The sequence below is a fragment of the Dendrobates tinctorius genome, unplaced genomic scaffold (assembly GCF_039654945.1).
Source record: "Dendrobates tinctorius isolate UK_male_01 unplaced genomic scaffold, ASM3965494v1 ptg000015l, whole genome shotgun sequence".
Taxonomy (NCBI): Eukaryota; Metazoa; Chordata; class Amphibia; order Anura; family Dendrobatidae; genus Dendrobates; species Dendrobates tinctorius.
The window spans coordinates 43,850,389-43,874,215 of record NW_027361683.1 but is presented as its reverse complement, the minus strand read 5'-3'; the positions used below and the strand labels follow the sequence as shown (position 1 = coordinate 43,874,215).

The 23,827-nt window shown below is 42.8% G+C and overlaps 1 protein-coding gene across 2 annotated transcripts in view; it reads left to right on the top strand.

Moving 5' to 3' along the window:
- Nucleotides 1-23,827, top strand: part of TAF12 (TATA-box binding protein associated factor 12) — a 57,057-nt gene that overhangs the window by 14,461 nt on the left and 18,769 nt on the right. For both annotated transcript variants that reach the window (XM_073564068.1, XM_073564060.1), the window contains exons 2-4: nucleotides 10,576-10,833; nucleotides 13,271-13,348; nucleotides 13,420-13,534. In XM_073564068.1, the coding sequence (XP_073420169.1) occupies nucleotides 10,660-10,833; nucleotides 13,271-13,348; nucleotides 13,420-13,534 (367 nt within the window). In that variant the 5' untranslated portion in view covers nucleotides 10,576-10,659. The remainder of the gene's footprint in view (nucleotides 1-10,575; nucleotides 10,834-13,270; nucleotides 13,349-13,419; nucleotides 13,535-23,827) is intronic.

The window sequence follows — 23,827 nt, the reverse complement described above, 5'->3', positions numbered from 1 at the left end:
TTTGAGAATGACACAAATATTAATTTTTACAAAGTCTACTGCTTCATTTTTTCTAATGGCAATTTGCATATACTCCAGAATGTTATAAAGAGTGATCAGCTTAACAGCAATTACTTGCAAAGTCAATATTTGCCTAGAAAATTAACTTTAGCCCCCAAAACACATTTCAACATCATTGCAGCCCTGCCTTAAAAGGACCAGCTAATATCGTTTCAGTGATTGATCTCCAGCCCTGTCCTCATCAACACCCACACCTGTGTTAATGGAGCAATCTGTCATGATTAAGTAAGAATGACGCCACTGGACACTTTAAAAGGAGGCTGGTGCTTGGCATCATTGTTTCTCTTCTGTTAGCCATGGTTATCTCTAAAGAAACACGTGCAGTGATCATTGCACTGCACAAAAATGGCCTAACAGGGAAGAGTATCGCAGCTAGAAAGATTGCACCTCAGTCAACAATCTATCGCATCATCAAGAACTTCAAGGAGAGAGGTTCCCTTGTTGCCAAAAAGGCTCCAGGGCGCCCAAGAAAGACCAGCAAGCGCCAGGACCGTCTCTTAAAAGTGTTTCAGCTGCGGGATCGGGATACCAGCAGTGCAGAGCTTGCTCAGGAATGGCAGCAGGCAGGTGTGAGTGCATCTGCACGCACTGTGAGGCGGAGACTCTTGGAGCAAGGCCTGGTCTCTAGGAGGGCAGCAAAGAAGCCACTTCTCTCCAGGAAAAACATCATGGACAGACTGATATTCTGCAAGAGGTACAGGGAGTGGACTGCTGAGGACTGGTGTAAAGTCATTTTCTCTGATGAATCCCCTCTTCGATTGTTTGTTTGGGACATCTGGAAAACGGCTTATTCGGAGAAGACCAGGTGAGCGCTACCACCAGTCTTGTCTCATGCCAACTGTCAAGCATCCTGAAACCATTCATGTGTGGGGTTGCTTCTCAGCCAAAGGAATGGGCTCTCTCTCAGTCTTGCCTAAAAACACAGCCATGAATAAAGAATGGTACCAGAATGTCCTCCAAGAGCAACTTCTCCCAACCGTCCAAGAGCAGTTTGGCGATCAACAATGCCTTTTTCAACATGATGGAGCACCTTGCCATAAAGCAAAGGTGATAACTAAATGGCTCAGGGAACAAAACAGAGAGATTTTGGGACCATGGCCTGGAAACTCCCCAGATCTAAATCCCATTGAAAACTTGTGGTCAATCATCAAGAGACGGGTGGACAAACAAAAACCTTCAAATTCAGACAAAATAAAAGCATTGATTTTGCAAGAATGGACTACTATCAGTCAGGATTTGATCCAGAAGTTGATTGAGAGCATGCCAGAGAGAATTGCTGAGGTCCTGAAGAAGGGGGGTCAACACTGCATATATTGACTTGCTGCATTAACTCATTCTAACTGTCAATATAACCTTTTGCTACTCATAATATGATTGCAATTATATTTCTGTATGTGATAAAAACATCTGACAAACGCACATAAAAACCAGAGGCCAGCAGATCATGTGAAGATATAATATTTGTGTCATTCTCAAAACTTTTGGCCATGACTGTAGGATAGGGAAGATACGAGGGTTGTGAATTAGGCCTGTTTAGCAGAGGTGAGGGCAGATTTGAAAGCGTGTGTTGCCTGTTTGAGGGCAGTGAAGTCATCTTGTGAATGGACGCTTGCCTGAGCTTTTTTAGTGGTGGTGTTGTGCCAGGGTTGTGTTCTGAAACGTCGCACTCTGCCATGAATGAGAGGGGTGACCGCGTCAATAGCTGATGCAAGAGTGGAATTGTAGAAAGCAGTGGCAATGTCTGTGTCGTGGAGTGAGGATATGGATGCCAGTGGTAGTATAGAGTCAGAGTGTGGGTGTCTAGGTGTGCGAGTTTTCTGTGGGAGTGCGCATGTTGCTGGACAGGGGTGACAGATGAGGAGGACAGGGATGAGAAAGTGAGCAAATGTTGGTTGGATTGAGGGAGAGGGGAAGTGGTGAAGTTAGAGAGCAGAGATGGGTGAAGACCAGGTCTAATGTATGTCCGTCTGTGTGGGTGGCTGAGGAGGACCACTGAGCAAGTCCAAAAGATGAAGGAACAGGAGTTTGGCTGTTGACTGAAGGGTATCAGTGGGGATGTTGATGCCACCCATGATTATAGTGGGGATATCAGTGGAAAGACAGTGAAGAAGCCAGGTAGAGCATTGGTAAATAAAGGCAGTGGCCGGGCCCGAAGGATGGTATATGGCTGCCACTTGGAGGTTGAAGGGAGAGTATATGTGGATAGAGTGGACTTCAAAAGAGGGGGAGGATTAGGGAGGGAAAAGGTGGGATTGGGTTAAAGGTGGAGTTAGATGAAAGAAGACCCCCCCCCCCTCCTCCACTGTGTCTGTTGCCATGGCGAGGAGTGTGAGTGAAATGGAGGCCGCCGTAACAGCGCAGCAGGGGAGGCGGTGTCAGCCATGTTTCAGTGAGGCCGAGGAAGGCAAGGTTGCGAGAAAGAGGTCATGAATAAAATAAAGCTTATTGCAGATTGAGTGGGTTTCCAGAGAGAGGGAGCAGGGGGGTGGGTGTCAAGGGCACAGGTTTTAGGTTGGAAAGATTGTGGTAGTTCATATAGAATAGGGAGAAGACTTAATTCATCGGGGTCCAGTCTTCCACCACAACCTGGAAAGACTCCATCTGTCAGCTTGGATCTTGAAAGGAACATCTTAAAGGCCCGGGGTCTATCGGACGTTGGCAATTTAAAATAAAATTTGGAAGAGATTGTTTGGAGTGAGACAGTTCCAATATTGACTCGGGTCTACCGGATATCCCAAAGATCTCAGATTTCCTTCAAGCAGGGTTTAACACAGGTCTTAGACCAAACATGCTTAAAGTTCAGATCTTGGCCTTGAGCGTGTTCCTCAATCATCCCTTGGCCTCTTACTTGGGGGTGTCAAGATTTATTAAAGCAGAGGTTGAGACCTACTACACTGCTCAAAAAAAATAAAGGGAACACTTAAACAACAGAATATAACTCCAAGTAAATCAATCTTCTGTGAAATCAAACTGTCCACTTAGGAAGCAACAGTGATTGACAATCAATTTCACATGCTGTTGTGCAAATGGAATAGACAACAGATGGAAATTATTGGCAATTATCAAGACACAATAAAGGAGTGGGTCTGCAGGTGGGGACCGCAGACCACATCTCAGTACCAATGCTTTCTGGCTGAAGTTTTGGTCACTTTTGAAAGTTGGTTGTGCTTTTACACTTGTGGTAGAATGAGACGGACTCTACAACCCACACATGTGGCTCAGGTAGTGCAGCTCATCCAGGATGGCACATCCAATGTGAGCTTTGGCAAGAAGGTTTGCTGTGTCTGTCAGCTTAGTGTCCAGAGGCTGGAGGCGTCTCCAGGAGACAGGCCAGTACACCAGGAGACGTGGAGGGGGCCGTAGGAGCGCAAAAACCCAGCAGCAGCACCGCTACCTCTGCCTTTGTGCAAGGAGGAGCACTGCCAGAGCCCTGCAAAATGACCTCCAGCAGGCCACAAATGTGCATGTGTCTGCACAGACTGTTAGAAACCGACTCCATGAGGATGGTCTGAGGGCCCGACGTCCACAGATGGGGGTTGTGCTTACAGCCCAACACCGTTCAGGACGCTTGGCATTTGCCACAGAACACCAGGATTGGCAAATTCGCCACTGGCGCCCTGTGCTCTTCACAGATGAAAGCAGGTTCACACTGAGCACATGTGACAGAGTCTGGAGATGCAGTGGAGAGCGATCTGCTACCTGCAACATCCTTCAGCATGACTGATTTGGCAGTGGGTCAGTAATGGTGAGGGGTGGCATTTCTTTGGAGGGCCACACAGCCCTCCATGTGCTCGCCAGAGGTAGCCTGACTGCCATTAGGTACCAAGATGAGATCCTCAGACCCCTAGTGAGACCATATACTGGTGCGGTTAGCCCAGGGTTCCTCTTAATGCAGGACAATGCCAGACCTCATGTGGCTGGAGTGTGTCAGCACTTCCTGCAAGATGATAGCATTGAAGCTATGGACTGGTCCACCCGTTCCCCAGACCTGAATCCGATTGAGCACATCTGGGACATCATGTCTCGCTTCATCCACCAACGTCACGTTGCACCACAGACTGTCCAGGAGTTGGCGGATGCTTTAGTCCAGGTCTGGGAGGAGATCCCTCATGAGACCATCCGCCGCCTCATCAGGAGTATGCCCAGGTGTTGTAGGGAGGTCATACAGGCACGTGGAGGCCACACATACTACTGAGCATCTTGTCATGTGGCATTTCCACTGAAGTTGGATCAGCCGGTAATTTAATTTTCCACTTTTGATTTTGAGTATTATTCCAAATCCAGGCCTCCATGGGATATTAATTTTGATTTACATTGATAATTGTTTATTGCTCTGAACACATTCCACTATGCAATGAATAAAAATTTGCAACTGGAATATTTCATTCAGAGATATCTAGGATGTGGTATTTTAGTGTTCCCTTTATTTTTTTGAGCAATGTATAAGGTGATCCGTGCCCCCCTTGGTATTTAAGTTTGGTCCTTAATGCCCTTTGTAAGACGCTATACGTACCTGTGGAACACATAAGTATATCCAGACTCTCCTTTAAAGCAGCATTTTTAGTGGCCATTACCTCCGCTAAGATTGGGGGAGATCCATTCTCTGTCTATCCAGGATCCGTATCTCCAGATTCTGGATGACCGAATAGTTCTTAAATTAGACCAGACTTTTCTGCTCAAGGTAGTGTCTGTCCAGAACCTAAACCAGAAGATGGGGCTACCCTCCTTTTGTGAACATCCTGCAAATCAGAAGGAATCCCTCTTCCATGCTCTGGGTGTTAGGCAGGCAGGCAGTCATCAGATACTTAGAGGCCACGTGCAGTTGGAAGCAGGATTCCAATCTGTTTGTTCAATACGGGGGGCAAGAATAGGGGGAAGAAAGCTTCCAAGCCCATTATAGCAAGATGGATCATGTCAGCAATATCCCTAGCATATACAGTGGGTACAGAAAGTATTCAGACCCCTTTAAATTTTTCACTTTTTTTTTTAATTTTCCAAATGACTGCAATGAAACAAAGTTAATTTTTTTTTCTCAATAATGTACTCTCTGCACCCCCATCTTGACTGGAAAAAACAGAAATCTAGACATTTTTGAAAATTTATTAAAATAACTGAAATATCACATGGTCACAAGTAATTCAAACCCTTTGCTCAGTATTGAGTAGAAGCACCCTTTTCAGCTAGTACAGCCATGAGTCATCTTGGGAATGATGCAGCAAGTTTTTCACACCTGAATTTGAGGATCCTCTGAAATTCTTCCTTGCAGATCCTCTCCAGTTCCGTTAGGTTGGATGGTGAACGTTGGTGGACAGCCATTTTCAGGTCTCTCCAGAGATGCTCAATTGGGTTTTGGTCAGGGCTCTGGCTGGGCCAGTCAAGAATGGTCACAGAGTTGTTCTGAAGCCACTCCTTTTGTTTTAGCTGTGTGCTTGGGGTCATTGTCTTGTTGGAAGGTGAACCTTCGGCCAAGTCTGAGGTCCAGAGCACTCTGGAAGAGGTTTTCATCCAGGATATCTCTGCACATTTGTTTCATTCAATTGCAACCAGTCGTCCTGTCTCTGCAGCTGAAAAACACCCCCATAGCATGATGCTGCCACCACCATGTTTCACTGTTGGGATTGTATTGGGCAGGTGATGAGCAGTGCCTGTTTTTTTTTCTTCACACATACCGCTTAGAATTATCACCAAAAAGTTCTGTCTTCGTCTCATTGGACCAGAGAATCTTATTTCTCATAGTCTGGGAGTTTTTAGCAAACTCTAGGCGGGCTTTCATATGTCTTGCACTGAGGAGAGGCTTCCATTGGGCCGTTCTGCCATAAAGGCCCAACTGGTGGAGACCTGCAGTGATAGTTAACTTTGTGGAACTTTCTCCAATCTCCCTACTGCATCTGTGGAGCTCAGCCACAGTGATCTTGGGGTTCTTCACCTCTCTCTCCAAGGCTCTTCTCCCATGATTGCTCAATTTAGTTGGATGGCCAGGTCTAGGAAGACTTCTGGTAGTCCAGAACCTCTTCCATTTAAGGATTATGGAGGCCACTGAACACAACTGGAATCCAATGAAGGAGTAGAGTCATCTCAAGGATGATTCTCAAGGAAATGGACAGCATGTGACTTAAATATGTGTCTGAGCAAAGGCTCTGGATACTTATGACCATGTGATATTTCAGTTCTTCTTTAATACATTTACAAAAATGTCTACATTTGTATTTTTCAGTCAAGATGGGATGCAGAGTGTACATTAATGAGAAAAATGAACTTTTTTGAATTTACCAAAAGGCTGCAATGAAACAGAGTGAAAAAGTTAAAGGTGTCTGAATACTTTCTGTACCCACTGTAGTTCTGAGGGAGGTGGATGGGAGGGGCCTTTTAACCTCTCTGTGTGTTTCCTTTCCCTGAAAGAATGAGAGAGACTACCTCCATGGTGCTGTCAGGATGGACTCCTAGAAACATAATTACCGGTCGATCTAATACCAGTTTTTCTTTAATCTGTCCACAGAACATTTTCCCTGAAAGATAGTGGTTTGTCAAGGTAGTCTTTGGCAAAGATCAGTCGTTCCTTTTTGTCTTTTTTTTTTTTTTTTTTTCAGCAATGATTTCTTTCTTGGAATTCACAGAAAAAGCACTGCTTGGTTTAGCGTGCGGCATATGGTACTTGTTGAAACCATGACCCCATACTGTTCCAGGTTGGTCTTTGGATGTTTCAGGTGGTGTTTTTTCCACCATTCGCACCAACTTTCAAAGACATGACTTGTCAGTTTCCTATTTTCCCCACGTCCAGAGAGGTCCTTGACTGTTCCATGCTTGACAAACTTCTTAATAACATTGTGCAGCGTTTAAGCTCTGTTACCAAGGTCTTTGGAGATGGCCTTATACCATTTGGAAGTCTTGTGTTTGCTAATAGCAGTTTTGATGTCCTCAGACAGCTCCTTTTGTTTTCACCATTGTGCCAAAGGAACATGACCTACCATGTGTCTTTTTAAAACACTGAAGTCTTCATTCATTGGCTAATTCATGTCACATGGGCACGGACAATCAAGGGGATTCTCATTTATGACTTACCACAGGTGAGTAAAAATGTTTCCATACTAATTTAATGTAAAGGATGCCAGTACCAGTGTCACATCAAGATTTATGGTTTTCTGCTGTTCCCTGCCATTGTTTTTTTTTGTCTTAAAATTGTCTCATTTGCTCTCTTGTATTTTAACATGAGTACTCTAATAAAAAAAAAGTTCACTTGATTTGATTCTTTTTTATTTTTTTATTTTTTTCAGGAGATATTCCACATTATATACTTAAACTTCATGGGTGCGAATAACGATGAGCAGTCCTGTAATGGGACATACTCCTTCCAAAAAGTCCAACTTTTGACTAGTCTGTCCACAGAGTATTCTCCCAAAAGTCTTGAGCATCAAGATGTTTTCTGGCAAAACTGAGACTAGCCTTATTGCACAGCAGTAATTTTTGTCTGCCATGCAGTCCATTGTTGCCCAGACTTTCTTATGGTGGAGTCATGAACACTGACCTTAACTGAGGCAAGTGATGCCTGCAGTTCTTTGGATGTTGTTGTGGGGTCTTTTGTGACCTTTCGGGTGAGTCGTCGCTGTGCTCTTGGGGTACTTTTGGGTGGCCGACCACTCCTGGGAAGGTTCACCACTGTTCCATGTTTTCTCCATTTGTGGATAATGGCTCTCACTGTGGTTTGCTGGAGTCCCAAAAGTTAAAAAAAAAAATGTATTTCCATTTTCCCGTTAGGGCTAGGGCTGAGATTAGGGTTAGGGGTGTGTTGGGGTTAGGGTTGGAGTTAGAATTGGGGGGGGTTTCCACTGTTTGGGCACATCAGGTGCTCTCCAAACACAACATGGCGTCTGATGTCATTTCCAGCCAATTCTGCATTGAAAAAGTCAAACAGTGCTCCTTCCCTTCCAAGCACTGCTATGCGCCCAAACAGTGATTTACCCTTACATATGGTATGGGGTACTAGCGTACTCAGGACAAATTGGACAACAACTCTTGGGGTCCAATTTCTCCTGTTACCCTTGGGAAAATAAAAAAAAAATTGGGGACTAAAAGGTCATGTTTGTGGAAAAAATAATTTTATTTTCATGCCTGGGCGTTATAAACTTCTGTGAAGCACTTGGGGATTCAAAGTGCTCACCACACATCTAGATAAGTTCCTTGGGGGGTCTAGTTTCCAAAATGGGGTCACTTATGGGGGGTTTCCACAGTTTAGGCACATCAAGGACTCTCCAAATGCGAAATGACACCCGCAGACCATTCCATCAAAGTCTGCATTCCAAAATGTCACTACTTCCCATCCGAGCCCCGACGTGTGCCCATACAGTAGTTTTCTCCCACATATGGGGTATCGGCGCACTCAGGACAAATTGGACAACAACTTTTGACGTCCAATTTATCCTGTTACCCTTGGGAAAATAGAAAAAATTGGGGACTAAAAGGTCATGTTTGTGGAAAAAATGAAGCACTTTGGGGTTCAAAGTGTTCACCACACATCTAGATAATTTCCTTGGGGGGAAGGGGTCTAATTTCCAAAATGGTGTCATTTGTGGGGGGTTTCCACTGTTTAGGCACATAAGAGGCTCTCGAAATGCAACATGGCATCCGATCTCAATTCCAGCCAAAAAAGTCAAATGGCGCTGCTTCCCTTCCGAGCTCTGCCATGCGCCCAAATAGTGATTTACCCCCACATATGGGGTATCAGCGTGCTCAGGACAAATTGCACACTAACTCTTGGGGTCCTGTTTCCCTTAGGAAAATAAAAATTGGGGGTGAAAAGATCATTTTTGTGGAAGCCCTTGGGGGTTCAAAGTTCTCACCACACATCTAGATAAGTTCCTTGGGGGAGGGTCTAGTTTCCAAAATGGGGTCACTTGTGTGGTTTCCACTGTTTAGGCACATCAGGGGCGCCCAATCTCCATTCCCGCTAATTTGCGTTGAAAAAGTCAAGCGGCGCTCGTTCCCTTCCGAGCTCTGCCATGCGCCAAAACAGTGGTCCCCCCCACATATCAGGTATCGGCGTACTCAGGACAAATTGCACAATAACTTTTGCAGTCCAATTTTTCCTGTTACCCTTGGTAAAATAAAAAAGATTGGACCTGAAGTAATTTTTTTTTTTTTTTTTAAACATTCAAAAAATTCCTGTGAAGCACCTGAAGGGTTAATAAACTTCTTAAATGTGGTTTTGAGCACCTTGAGGGGTGCAGTTTTTAGAAAATACCCAAAAGTGACACCATTCTATCATATAGACCCCTCAAAGTGACTTCAAATGTGATGTGGTCCCTAAAAATAAAATGGTTTTGTAAAAATGAGAAATCGCTGGTCAACTTTTAACCCCTGTAACTTCCTAACAAAACAAAAAAAATTTTGGTTCCAAAATTGTGCCGATGTAAAGTAAACATGTGGGAAATGTTACTTAAGTTTTTTGTGTGCCGTATCTCTGTGATTTAAGGGCATAAAAATTCAAAGTTGGAAAATTGCGAAATTTTCGCCAAATTTCTGTTTTTTTCACAAATAAACTGAAGTTATTTGAATGAAATTTTACCACTAACATGAAGTACAATATGTCACGAGAAAACAATGTCAGAATCACCGGGATCCATGGAAGCGTTCCAGAGTTATTACCTCATAAAGGGACAGGGGTCAGAATTGTAAAAATTGGCCCGGTCATGAACGTGCAAACCACCCTTGGGAAGAAGGGGTTAAGTGATTTCTTGACTGAGCACAGGTGTAATCAGGCCTGCCTGTGGCTAGAGAATTTGAACTCAGCATCCCAAAGATATGATAAACCACAGTTAATTTATGTTTTAAGGAGGAGGGCAATCCCTTTTTGACCCAGGGCCCTGTAGGCTTGGATTTCCTTTTCCCTTTATAATAAAGACCTTAATTTAAAAACCTGAATTTTGTGTTTCCTTGTGTTATCTTTGTCTAATATTTAAATTTGTTTGGTGATCTAAAACCTTTAAGACTGACAAACATGCAAAAGGATAGGATATCGGGAAGGGGCAAACAGTTTTTCACACAACTGTATGTGTAGTCCGTCTTATTTATCTGGATGAGGCTTGTAAAAATTTATGCTTCTGGCACGGCTCCATTAACATGTATAGAACTTATTTTCCATCACAAAAATAATTCTGCAACTAATCTGCCGGAAGAACAATACGGTGGAATTGATAGCTTGTAGTCTTAGTAAATATGATGGCGGTCCTTATTACAGACATTTAAACCCCTTAGCGTAAAAGAAGTTAATTCTTACAGCTAGACATGCTCATCTCTGAATAGCTGCCCAAGGTCAGTCCTAAGCTAAATAAAATTGAATGTTGGCAGTGCTCATATTTACTAGTAGAATATTTTCTCTACTGACATCTTGGGATAGCAACCTGCGGGAGACTGACAGTCCGTTTCACAACTGAGACGACAGATGTTCCTGTTCCAAGACTGAAGCTGTTTTTGCAAAAAGTCCATATTCGGTAACTGCTTCTACTTTAATTACATTCATAGCTTCTTGGGCCTGGGCCCCACACCCCGAAGCAGTCTGCAGACGTATCCCGGCTGGGTGAGCTAAGAGGGAAGGCGCTCCAGATTATGAACCAATTCGGAGCATCCACGCTCATCAACCTGTCAAGCTTTTCCTCTCCCACCACCATGTCTGCATCCACCACTGTGAAGCAGGAGACAACTATGGCCAACAGTACTCCAGGTAACAAAGTATCTGGAACAGCGGCAGGAGGAGGACGTGCAAGTCCAGATGCTAACCAGGTAAGTCTGAAATCCTCACATTCCCAAACTTTTGTTTTCCATCATATATTATCTATAATGCCAAATAATGTCATAATTTACATCATGTTACTGAGAATCAGAACAAAAAGACATAGTTCCAGGGACCTGTTAAAGTTCAGAATTTTTTTATTTACTGGCCAGAGTCAACTGCCTTTCCCATTTCCCTAACGGGCTTATTTTATATTATTTTTATTTTATAAGTTTTGATCATTACAAAATGTTCCTTTTTTGTTATGGTCCATAGTACTTACAAGCTCCCAAAGGATGAGAAGGAAAAGGGGGAAAAAAATGATGCCGCAACATTTCAAAGAAAATAGTTTATTCCCTACATGACCAATGATGTATAGGTATGTCATTACTAGTGTCCCTGCCTTTCATGCGGGCTCCGGGACTGAGCCTTTATGTTTCCCTGCAGATGACAGGAGATCTCATAGGAGATCATCATTTATGCTATGTGTAGCACAGGCAATCGGATGACTGCAGCTTCAAGTCTTGCAAAGGGGACTATTGAAGCCAATAAAAAAAAAAAAACAAATTGAAATAACCCCCTTTCTCCTACGCCTCATTGGGGGAAAATGATTGGCTCGGAGAAAAGGATTTTACGGTGAGTACACACAAAAATCCCTATTTTGCCCCATTCACAATTTAATTAAAAATACACATCTATATAATCATCTAATTCGGCCGGCCGAGACCAATCAGCGACAGGTGCAATCCGCCTTCGAATTGGCGCAGGATTTGAACCACACTTTCCTGATTGGTCGCGCCTGGCGACCAATCAGCGATATTGGCACGGAATTTAACCCTCATCTTTACTGAACAAGTTCTGTCAGTCACAGTGTGACGTAGTTCAGTCACGTTTACTGAATAAGTTCTGTTAGCCACAGTGCCACATAGTTCTAGAATACCCGATGCGTTAGAATCGGGCCACCATCTTGTATTTAATATAACTGCGTTCACAAATGTCAGATCTCTCAAAATATATAAAGTAAATTAATCCGATCTGTGAACGACATAACAAGAAAAAAATTGTAACTCCAGAATTTCCTTTTTTTGGCTACTGCAACATTACAATAAAATGCAATAATAGTTGATCAAAACATTGTATCTACCCCATAATGATATCAATAATCACGTAACCTCAGCGCCCAAAACGTAAGCCCTCATGCAGCCCCAGATTCTGAAAAATGGAGACGATACAGGTCTTGGAATATGGCGACACTTTTTTTTTTTTTTTTCTTACAAGCTTTGGATTGATTTTTTTTTCGCAACTTCAATAAAAAAGAACCTATACGATTGGTGTCTGCATGCTCTTAATGGCCTGGAGAATCATAATGGCAGGTCAGTTTTAGCATTTAATGAACATCGTATAAAAAAAAAAAAAATTGTGAAATTGCACAGTTTTTTTTTTCGATTTTTTACAGTACACTATATGATAAAATAAATGGTGTCATTCAGAAGTATAACTTTTCCTCTCAAAAATCAAACCCTCATGGCTATATTGACTGAAAAACAAAAAAGTTATGGCTCTGGGAAGAAGGGGAGCAAAAAGCGGAAAATTGCCCTTGGTGAAGGGGGTAATGACGGATTCACATGTCTTTGATATGTGGACTGTTTTTCTTTGGATCACAATACCCAGTCCATTCAGTTACTTTTTTTCTTGGCCAACTGCGTCTTTTATACCTTTGAGGCAAGGTAGCTCAGGTCAGGAGACCTGGTGGTGGTGTTGGATATTCTGTTCCGAGCATGGTCTGTGTCTCACATACACGTGAAACCGGACTGCCATGTTTTGGCTGCCTAATGTAGGGAACGGGAACCTGATTCCAGTAATGCATCAGTTACTTTTAGGTGCAACAGCTGTGATAAAACCAGACCCCCACCCACACCACTATTTAGTGACATTATATGTACTTTGTATGTGACAGTAAGCTGATCAGTGCTTGGAGTGATGTGTTGGACCAGGAGGCACATGAGCTGTAGTCTTGTAGTGATAAGGTTGTATTAAAACACACAGCGTCGTAAGTGACCGTTTGTTGAAATCAGTGTCTCTGGCCCCACGTCACGCCGCACTCCGATTTACTCATCAAAAACCTGTTGACAGATTCAACTAAATACTGCCTGCCACCTGCCAGAGTAGTGTGTGAAAACTGCTAACCGGTTCTTTTTACCTATTTCGGAGTGAATTATTTGATGCATGTTTATAACTGACTGGCCAAACTTTGCAACTATGATGTATGTCCCAAAGTTGACTTGTAACATGCACTAGCTTTATTTTGATAACATTGTCACATTTCTATGGGAGCTGTCACAAGCCAACCGATCATTGTAATGCCAGATGCTGGTGCATTTGTTGGCTTGTATGCACTTACATAAATATAGAAGTAGAATAGCAAACATCTGGGTTTTTTCCTGTTAGGTTCTAACCAAAAAGAAGCTTCATGATTTGGTGAGAGAAGTGGATCCAAATGAACAGTTAGATGAGGATGTAGAAGAGGTGAGTCTAAGAATTCATACTGGGGAAAAAAAATCTCTTTGTGTTTTATATAACAATTTCTTTTCCTACAGATGCTTCTTCAGATTGCAGATGATTTCATTGAGAGTGTGGTTTCTGCAGCCTGCCAGTTGGCCCGACACCGCAAATCCAACACGCTAGAAGTCAAAGACGTTCAGCTGCATCTAGGTACTGCTCCCTTATTCTGCCTCCTGCTTCATATGAACTCATAATGTAACAATGGGAAAAGCTGGAAAAGAATCCTGCTGTGTGCACGGGTTTGTGTTTGATGGGAGATTACATTAAAATATGCCAAGCTTCTACTATTTATTGGTAGTCTTGTTAAGGGAATCTGTCATGCACAGGGGTGCTGCCATAGTCGACTGTCAATCATGGCCGAGGCGTGGTTACAACCGCCGCTCACTGTATACTTGAGCCAAGATGGCTGCACCCCTATGACTGAAAGCCTGCTTGAAGGAAAAAAGTTAATTTCTTCCTGACAGTCATTATGGTAGCCGCACGGCTTTAGAGCACTATTAATCCCATATCTGCATGTTAATAGTGTCTGTTTATATTATACGCTCCCTTTAACATGTAATGTGTGTCTAATATATATTTAATACTGTATAGATGGATAGGAGATATATATATATATATATATATTATGCTATATGTGGATATATATTATGCTATATGTGGATAGATACTTGTGTATAGTACTTACTGTATGGATGTGTAGATAATTTATATACAATACCTACTGTACAGGTGGATAATTTCTATATGGTACCCAATCTGTATCTGGATAGATATGTAAATTCTGTATAGACGGACATATACAGTGTGGGAAAATAAGTATTTAATCCCTTGATGATTTTGTAAGTTTGCCCACTGACAGAGACATGAACAGTATAATGATTTTAAGGGTAGTTTAATGTTCTCCCCCACCTCTTCCTCCCTTCCCCTTTCTTATCTTCCTTTCTTACTCTCTGGTTCTGGTTGTTTGAAACCCTCGTTTTGAGGATTAAAGAGTAAATGGTAGGGTGACTTTATACGTATTAGGTGTTGATTAACCAAAAAAAAAAAAAAAAAGTTGTAACTTGCATCAGACATGATTGTTGGTGGTGTGATAGGAAATGTGAATCATAATCAAAAGATATACTACCACGTGTTACAGCGTTGTTCTCTGTGTATTAATGCCATTGATACCTGAATTTATCCTTTTTTTTCTAATGTAACTTCCTACAATAAAAATTGATTGGAATAAAAGGGTAGGTTAATTTTAACATTGAGAGAGCGAATATAAAAAAATAAATTCCAGAAAATCACATTGTATAAATTACATAAATGTATTTGCATTTTGCAGTGAGAAATAAGTATTTGATCCCCGATCCCCCTACCACCCATTAAGAGTTCTAGCTCCTACAGATCAATTAGACACTCCTAATCAACTCGTTACCTGCATTAGACACATGTCTTACATGGTCACCTTTATAAAAGGCTCCTGCCTGCAGACTCAATCAGTGAGACTCTAACCCCTCTACATCATGGGCAAGACCAAAGAGCTTTATAAGGATGTCAGGGACAAGATCATAGACCTGCACAAAGCTGGAATGGGCTACAAAACCATAAGTAAGACGCTGGGTGAGGAGACAACTGTTGGTGCAATAGTAAGAAAATGGAAGGAATACAAAATGACTGTCAATCGACATCGATCTGGGGCACCATGCAAAATCTCACCTCATGGGGTATCCTTGATCATGAGGAAGGTGAGAGATCAGCCTAAAACTACATGGGGTGAACTTGTTAATGATTTTAAGGCGACTGGGACCACAGTCACCAAGAAAACCATTGGTAACACATTACGCCGTAAAGGTTTAAAATCCTGCATCCTGCAGTGCCCGCAAGGTCCACCTGCTCAAGAAGGCACATGTGCAGGCCCGTCTGACGTTTGCCAATGAACACCTGGATGAGTCTGAGTGATTGGGAGAAGTTGCTGTGGTCAGATGAGGCAGAATTTGACGTCTTTGGCATAAACTCAACTCGCCGTGTTTGGAGGAAGAGAAATGCTGCCTATGACCCAAAGAACACTGTCTTCACTGTCAAGCATAGAGGTAGAAACATTATGTTTTGGGGTTGATTCTCTGCTAAGGGCACAGGACTACTTCACCGCATCAATGGGAGAATGGATGGAGCCATGTACTCTAAAATCCTGAGTGACAACCTCCTTCCTTCCACCAGGACATTAAAAATGGGTCGTGACTGGGTCTTCCAGCAAGACAATGACCCAAAACATACAGCCGAGGCAACAAAGGAGTGGCTCAAAAAGAAGCACATTAAGGTCATGGAGTGGCCTAGCCAGTCTCCAGAACTTAATCCCATAGCAAACTTATGGTGGGAGTTGAAGCTTGATGATTAAAGGTACTGTCACACTTAGCGATGTACCAGCGATCCCGACCAGCGATATGACGCGGTCAGGATCGCTGGTGCATCGCTAAGTGGTCGCTAGTGAGCTGCCACATAGGCAGATCTCACTAGCGACATCGCTGGGGACGGGGATCGCTACTTACCTGTCACACCAGGCGATCCTGCGTCCTCGCGCCCGGCTCCACGCGTCGCTCGTCCTCACAGCAGGAAGCGCCACAGGAAGCTGACGACGAGAAACGGTCCTGAACGTTCTCGCGCGATCAGCGATAACCAGCGGGGGAGCCGGTCGTAGGTAAGTATCAGACACAGAGATATCGCTAGCAATATCGCTATAACGTCACTAGTTATAGCGATATTGCTAGCGATATCTCTTAGTGTGACATGCCCTTTAGAGATGATCTGCAAAGAAGTGGACCAAAATTCCTCCTGACATGTGCGCAAACCTCATCATCAACTACTAAAAAAAAAGTCTGCTGTGCTTGCCAACAAGGGTTTTGCCACCAAGTATTAAGTCTTGGTTTGCCAAAGGGATCAAATACTTACTTCTCACTGCAAAATACAAATACATTTTATATAATTTATACAATGTGATTTTCTGGAACTTATTTTTTTATATTCTCTCAATGTTAAAAATAACCTACCCTTAACATTATAGACTATTCATGTCTTTGGCAGTGGGCAAACGTACAAAATCAGCAAGGGATCAAATGCTTATTTCCCCCACTGTAGATAATGTATATATAATACATGCTGTATACACTCACTGGCCACTTTATTAGGTACACCTGTCCAACTGTGTGTTAAGACTTAATTTCTAATCAGCCAATCACATGGCGGCAACTCAGTGCATTTAGGCATGTAGACATGGTCAAGACAATCTCCTGCAGTTCAAACCGAGCATCAGTATGGGGAAGAAAGGTGATTTGAGTGCCTTTGAACGTGGCATGATTGTTGGTGCCAGAAGGGCTGGTCTGAGAATTTCAGAAACTGCTGATCTACTGGGATTTTCACGCACAACCATCTCTAGGGTTTACAGAGAATGGTCCGAAAAAGAAAAAAAATCCAGTGAGCGGCAGTTCTGTGGCCGGAAATGCCATGTTGATGCCAGAGGTCAGAGGAGAATGGGCAGACTGGTTCGAGCTGATAGAAAGGCAACAGTGACTCAAATTGCCACCCGTTACAACCAAGGTAGGCAGAAGAGCATCTCTGAACGCACAGTGCGTCGAACTTTGAGGCAGATGGGCTACAGCAGCAGAAGACCACACTGGGTACCACTCCTCTCAGCTAAGAACAGGAAACTGAGGCTACAATTTGCACAAGCTCATCGAAATTGGACAGTAGAAGATTGGAAAAACGTTGCCTGGTCTGATGAGTCTCGATTTCTGCTGCGACATTCGGATGGTAGGGTCAGAATTTGGCGTAAACAACATGAAAGCATGGATCCATCCTGCCTTGTATCAACGGTTCAGGCTGGTGGTGGTGGTGTCATGGTGTGGGGAATTTTTTCTGTGCACTCTTTGGGCCCCTTGGTACCAATTGAGCATCGTTGCAACGCCACAGCCTACCTGAGTATTGTTGCTGACCATGTCCATCCCTTTATGACCACAATGTACCCAACATCTGATGGCTACTTTCAGCAGGATAATGCGCCATGTCATAAAGCTCGAATCATCTCAGATTGGTTTCTTGAACATGACAATGAGTTTACTGTACTCAAATGGCCTCCTCAGTCACCAGATCTCAATCCAATAGAGCATCTTTGGGATGTGGTGGAACGGGAGATTCGCATCAGGGATGTGCAGCCGACAAATCTGCGCCAACTGTGTGATGCCATCATGTCAATATGGTCCAAAATCTCTGAGGAATGCTTCCAGCACCTTGTTGAATCTCTGCCATGAAGAATTGAGGCAGTTCTGAAGGCAAAAGGGGGTCCAACCCCTTACTAGCATGGTGTACCTAATAAAGTGGCCAGTGAGTGTAGATGGATAGGTAAGTTTTGAATTCCACTCTGCACAAATCCTAAATTACATCTCGGTAACCTTTTTGTACCTTATGACACTTCCGCTAATATACGGGATACATCTGCTTAATTAGCCGTGTTTCTGTGAACTTCCATCATTAAGAGCAGGGGTGGGCAATTCATTTTCCCAAGCGGCCGCATGAGAAACTGGCACTGCTGTGGAGGGTCGAACCAATTGGCTGAACTTAAAGGGGTGGTCCATGTAATCAGTGTAATAATCTAATCTTGTTTTCTAATATACATCAGTGAAAAATTCCTTAATGTACCCTTTACATTTTGATTTCCTGTCTTTTATTTTTTTTATTTTTTTTTTTTTTTAAACTTCCAATGACATTTTGTTTGAGATTCAGCAGTGGATGCTGGGATACTCGAATGAGCTGTCATCAGGGGGCAGAAGCTGCGGTCACAGCCTCTGCGCCCTATCTGAAATAGTCGCCATCAATGATGTCTGTTTTGGAGGCTCGGCTAGTCCTGTTCATGTGATTATGCGTCGTACGTAAATTCTGATGCATACTCAGTATGAGTTTTCTGTGCTATATTCCTTTTGAATGCAGAATGACAGTGCGCTCCCTTGCTGGCTCTAAAGAGAAGTCATGAACCGGCAGGAAAAGTCCAGTCTCTAAAACAGATGACGCTTCATTTCAAGTTGGGGAAAGCAGCTGTGGCAGTGATCGCAGCATCTGCTCCCTAATGATGTCCCTTGTTTATGTTCCAAAATCCACTGGGATTGTCAAACAAAATGTCATTGGAAGTTAAAAAAAATAAATAAATAAAAACAGGAAGTTAGAGTAGAGAGTGAAAGGTAGAAACTTTTTAATTGAAATGTATAAGGAAAGTAATTAGGTTATTGAATTAAATTCAGTATGAAATTCACCTCCGATTTCGGATCACCCTTTAATTTTGCATAATAATTTCATCACTTTATAAAAAGAAGTTTCTTAAGTGATAACGTTTACATGAGCGTATAAAAAAAATCTTGATTTTCATCCAGAAAAAGATGATTTTCCATCTGTATTGTCATCCGTACAGCATTCATTTTTATACATCAAAAGTGAATAAAATGTGCAAATACAGTGTCCTATGTTAGTAATGGATTGATATTTGTGAAAATTGGATGCTATACGGATGATTCATATTGGATCCAATTTTTTATTTTTTTTTTGCACACCCATAGACTTCAACAAGCAAGTCTGATCCGAAGTACAGAAGAGGCCAATGGGTGCTGTGATCTTTCTCACTAAACATTTTCTGACTACAATCTGGATAGCCCAATTGCATATCACTGCTCCTAGTGCTCTGTGTGAGGTCGGGTTTATTTTTTTTTTTCACAGACAGCACTTGGACAAATATCACTGTCGTGTGAATATAGCCCAATAATACTTGTTGCAATAAAGCTTATTGTAACAAGTAATAGTAGTTGATCAAGCAATAAATTGGGAGCATTGGAAAAAAGTATTCTCCCACTGCTAATCCACATGCAGAGATCCACATCACATATGGGCAGGAGCTGACAGGCAGGGGGTGAGAAATCCTTATTGCAGTCTATGGAGTGGAGTGATAAGCCACAGATCACAGGGGGAGCACTGTGGGGGACTTAACCCTTATCTCTCCTGCACTGGACATACAACAGCACAAGTTGGGATCAAAGAGGGAGGTAAAGGTTAACCCTCACGTACAAAAGTGAGGAGGCATCTGAGTACATGGTGGGGCAGAAGAGCAGTTTAGGGAGCACATGGAATATCATATCTAAAGGCTACAAGTAGTGGAGGGGGACTGCTGGACCCCATATTCAGTAGGAATACTCGGCCCCAGTGTTTAGTTTCCTATCAGCTGCCAGGGAGATGCAATGGCTACTAGTTAGCTGCTCTCCCTGAACATAAATTACAGCCCCACAACTTTCCTTCCACAGTATGAAAGGCAACTCCTACTCTGCAGAGCAGACACACAATGCTGCCTCCCAGGTGGTATCTGGGCTCCTCTTAGAAGCTTACTTGCCCATTATCTACAGCAGATGGGTGTTGTAGTCCCTGCTTCCCTCCTGTTCTGACCGCTCTGCCTCCTGCACAGGTTTCATCAGCTCTCTCTGCAAGCCAGGAACTGAGCAGCCCCTCATCCACCAATGAGAAGACGGGGGCGGGGCTAATTCACAATGAAGATTCTGAGAAAGATCAAAATCATAGATCAGTCCCTCTTCGGCCCTCTGGCTGATTGTCAGCGGGCCAGACATGAACATTCAGGGGGCCGGATGTGGGCCACAGTTCGCCCAGGCCTGATTAAGAGGATACTCATTACACAAATACTGATTTAAGTTGTATGTAGTACAGGCTTTATAAAAGGATAGGTAATTTATATGTAGTTATGTCTTCAAATGAGGAACATTTCACTGGCTTGGAATACACAGTTCGTACATAGTCTGGTCTTTTCTGTAGTAACATATGGATACAAAGCCTGGAAGATAATGAAACAAGGCAAAAGAAGAATCGACGCCTTCGAAATGTGATGCTGGAGAAGGCTGTTATCAATACCATGGATGGCAAGAAGAACGAACGCATCAGTTTTGGAATAAATGAAGCCAGGCATGTCACTTGAAGCAAAGTACAACTTATCTACTTTGGACACATCATACAAAGAAAGCAATCACTAGAGAAGGACATTTTGTGCAGAAGAATAGAAGAAACAAGGCGAAGAGCAACCCGATGGCTTGATACTATTAAGATCATGGTGAAGACGACCTTGGTGGACCTATCTGGGTTTGCACAAGATCGATCTTTCTACAGAGCGTTCAATCAACAAGTAGTCATGGACGAGATGAAGCTTAAAGAGTAATAAAAATATGCTTTGTAGATGAATAGGTAATTTATATATAGTATAGATGGATAGGTAATGTACATGTAGTACAAGCTGTACACATGGATAGTTTATATGTTGTACATGCTGTATAGATGGATAATTTTGTCATAGCCGAAAGTGTTAGCACACTGTTATCTGTTTGACAGCGCGAGAAGCACCGGAGGTTGTGATTGGCCGTAAAATTATCACTGGTAAGACAGTTATCGCTGTCAGAGCGCTGAGAGGTCATGCTGTCGTATCAGCGTGACTCCGCAGCTGTGATTGTGACCTGCGGTAAAAAGATTACCGCAGGTCAGCATGCGCCGGCTGATGAGACCATCAGCCGATGCCTGCTGTCACTGATGAGTGATGGCAGGCGCCGCTGATGGGAGAAATAGTCTTGTCAGCCAGCACCTGTGCTCAAACTTTAAAAAAAAAAAATAATAAAACATGTAAAATAATTAAACATATTCAAGTTAAAAAAAAAAAAAAAAATTATGCTCACCGAACACCAAATCTCCAATGCCCTTGTCTCCAATAAAAAAATATATTCACCGTAACGCCCAATGCCCATGTCCCCCTGTAAACAATCAAAAACAGTAAAAAACCATATACTCTCCTGTCTGCCGTAGTCCACATAAACCAAAGTGTTCCACGGCGATCACACTTGTCACATCGGGACTCGGTGAGAAATTTCTCGTGCAGCGATGGTGCCGTAAGTGAGATCACCAGCTGATTAACTCGTGTGACCTCTCTCACGGCAGATCAACGCAATGTATTGCGGAAGCGATCTCTCCTATCAGTGTTTAGCCAGCGGCCAGTTAGAGCTGTCACATCTCCCGATGTGAGTATTCTACAAATGAAATCGCACTCTGGATTACGCAAACTACAGTGGAAAGGAGAGTATATGGGTTATTATTTTTGATTTTTTACAGGGGGCATAGGGAATTGGGCATTACGGTGAATATTTTTTTATTTTACATGTTTTTACAGCAGAAAAAGGCATCGGGGATTTAGTGTTAAGTGAGTGTGTTAAATTTAGATTTAGAAAAGGAGTCTGAGGTTGTTTTTTTTTTTTTTCAGATAAAGGACTTCATTCTGGGTGTATTTTAATACAAACATTTGCGCCATTACTAACCAGGGCTTCATGTCAACTGCCAATACAAGGCAATCACCCCATTTGGCAACGCACCAGGGCAAGTGGGAAGAGCGAGGCTAAGCGCCAGATTTGTCTCATCTTATTGATGCACCATTTCTGGAGCAGCTGAAAGCTGATGTTTTAGTCTGGGAGGGGACCAATATCCATGGCCCGTTTTTAGGCTATTAATATCAGTCTGCAGCTGTCTGCTTAGCCTTCGCTGGTTAGATTTTATAGGGGGACCCTACATCAAACTTTTTTCTTTTTTTTTTTTTTTTTTTTTTTGGGGGGTGGGGGGGGGGTGCCCCTGTAAACTAGCCTGTAAAGGCTAAGCAAACAGCTATGAGCTGATATTAATAGCCTGGGAACCTTTTATGTCTATTGAATACAATATAGACAAGAAAAAAGGTAATATGTAACTAAAATTTTACTTTTATTTCAAATATATTAAAGTATTGTGTATAAAATAATTGTACATATACTTCCGGTTCAGGCCCTGGCTGTACAGGAGTGAGAGGATAGAGCTCCACATAGCCCTGGCAGATTTCACCTCAGAGTAATAAAAACTGATAAAGCCAAGGATCAAAAGCACAGAGCAGTAAGAAACCGATTAACCAGCTCATGGAATGCTACCTCCTGTCCCCATAAATTAAAGCCCTGTTACACATAACGATGTCCCAATGATCCGACATCGATGGGATCGCTGGGACATCGTTAGGCTGATCGCTGGTGAGCTGTCACATAGACAGCCCCTCCAGCGATCAGGACCAGTGAGCAAGCTGGTTTCTAATGTAAACATCGGGTATCCAGGAGCCGCGGCTCTTGGATACCCGATGTTTACCTTGGAAACCAGCGTACACGCTGGTTTCCAAGGTAAACATCGGGTATCTAAGAGCCGCGGAGCTCCTGGATAACCGCTGTTTACCTTGGAAACCAGCGTGTACATCGGTTTCCAAGGTAAACAGCGGGTATCCAGGAGCCGCGGCTCCTGGATACCGAATGTTTACATTAGAAATCAGCGATGCTGATCGCTGGTCTCTCGCTGCCACACACAGCGATCGTGCTGGCCGGCGGGAGACCAGCGATCAAAAAATGGCCCAGGACAATCGAGCACGATCAGCGATAACCAGCAGGGGGGCCGGTCGCTGATCCCCGTCACACACAGCGATCTCGCTGGCGAGATCGCAGTGGCGTAACAAAATCAGCGATCTCGCTAGCGAGATCGCTGTGTGTGACAGGGCCTTAACAGTCAAATAAATCTACTGATAATCAGGATCATTAGCAGCAGAAAAATATCTGAACAAGATAAGTGATTTCCACCAATTCAAACCAGCCCAGGGCATTTTTACAATTAGCAGCTGCTGTATTGCAGGCTCCAATTAATGAGCTCTGCATTGGTTTAAATGCGGCTATGTTAGTTGCAAATTATGTGATATTATTTTTCAGTGCTTGTATAAATGGTTCATCAGCACTGAAAATTATGTTTTTCTGCCCTTAATGATCCTGATTATCAGTGGATTTCACTGTTAATTTATGGGAACATAATTCCTTTTATTACCTTTATATCTCCCACATCCTTTCACCTATAGGAATCAGTGGGTCACCCTACAAATTATTTTCGGGACCCAATATACATCCGAACTGGATGTATGTACAGTAATTTTATACACAATATTTTAATATATTTGAAATAAGTTAAATTTTAGTTACACTACCTTTTTTTCTTTTTCTATATTGTATTCAAAATCTATTGGTGGTGTAGACCTATGTGTGACTTTATGGCTATTGGCGCCTTCACAGAATATTAACATCAGCCCTCGGCTGTCTACTTTCCCTCTGCTGGTTATCAATATTAAGCAAGAGCCCACATAATTATTTTTTTTTTTTGCGGTTTGGTTATAGCCTGTGTAGGTTCATTCTGGTTACTGTATGTTTATTCATATCTTTACTTACAGGTTTAGTAATGAGGGTGTCTGTCTGACACCTCTTTATTACTAAACCTAGGGCTTGGGGTCTGCGAAAGCTGCTGACACCAAATCCTAATCCCATTACCCTGATGCCACACTGC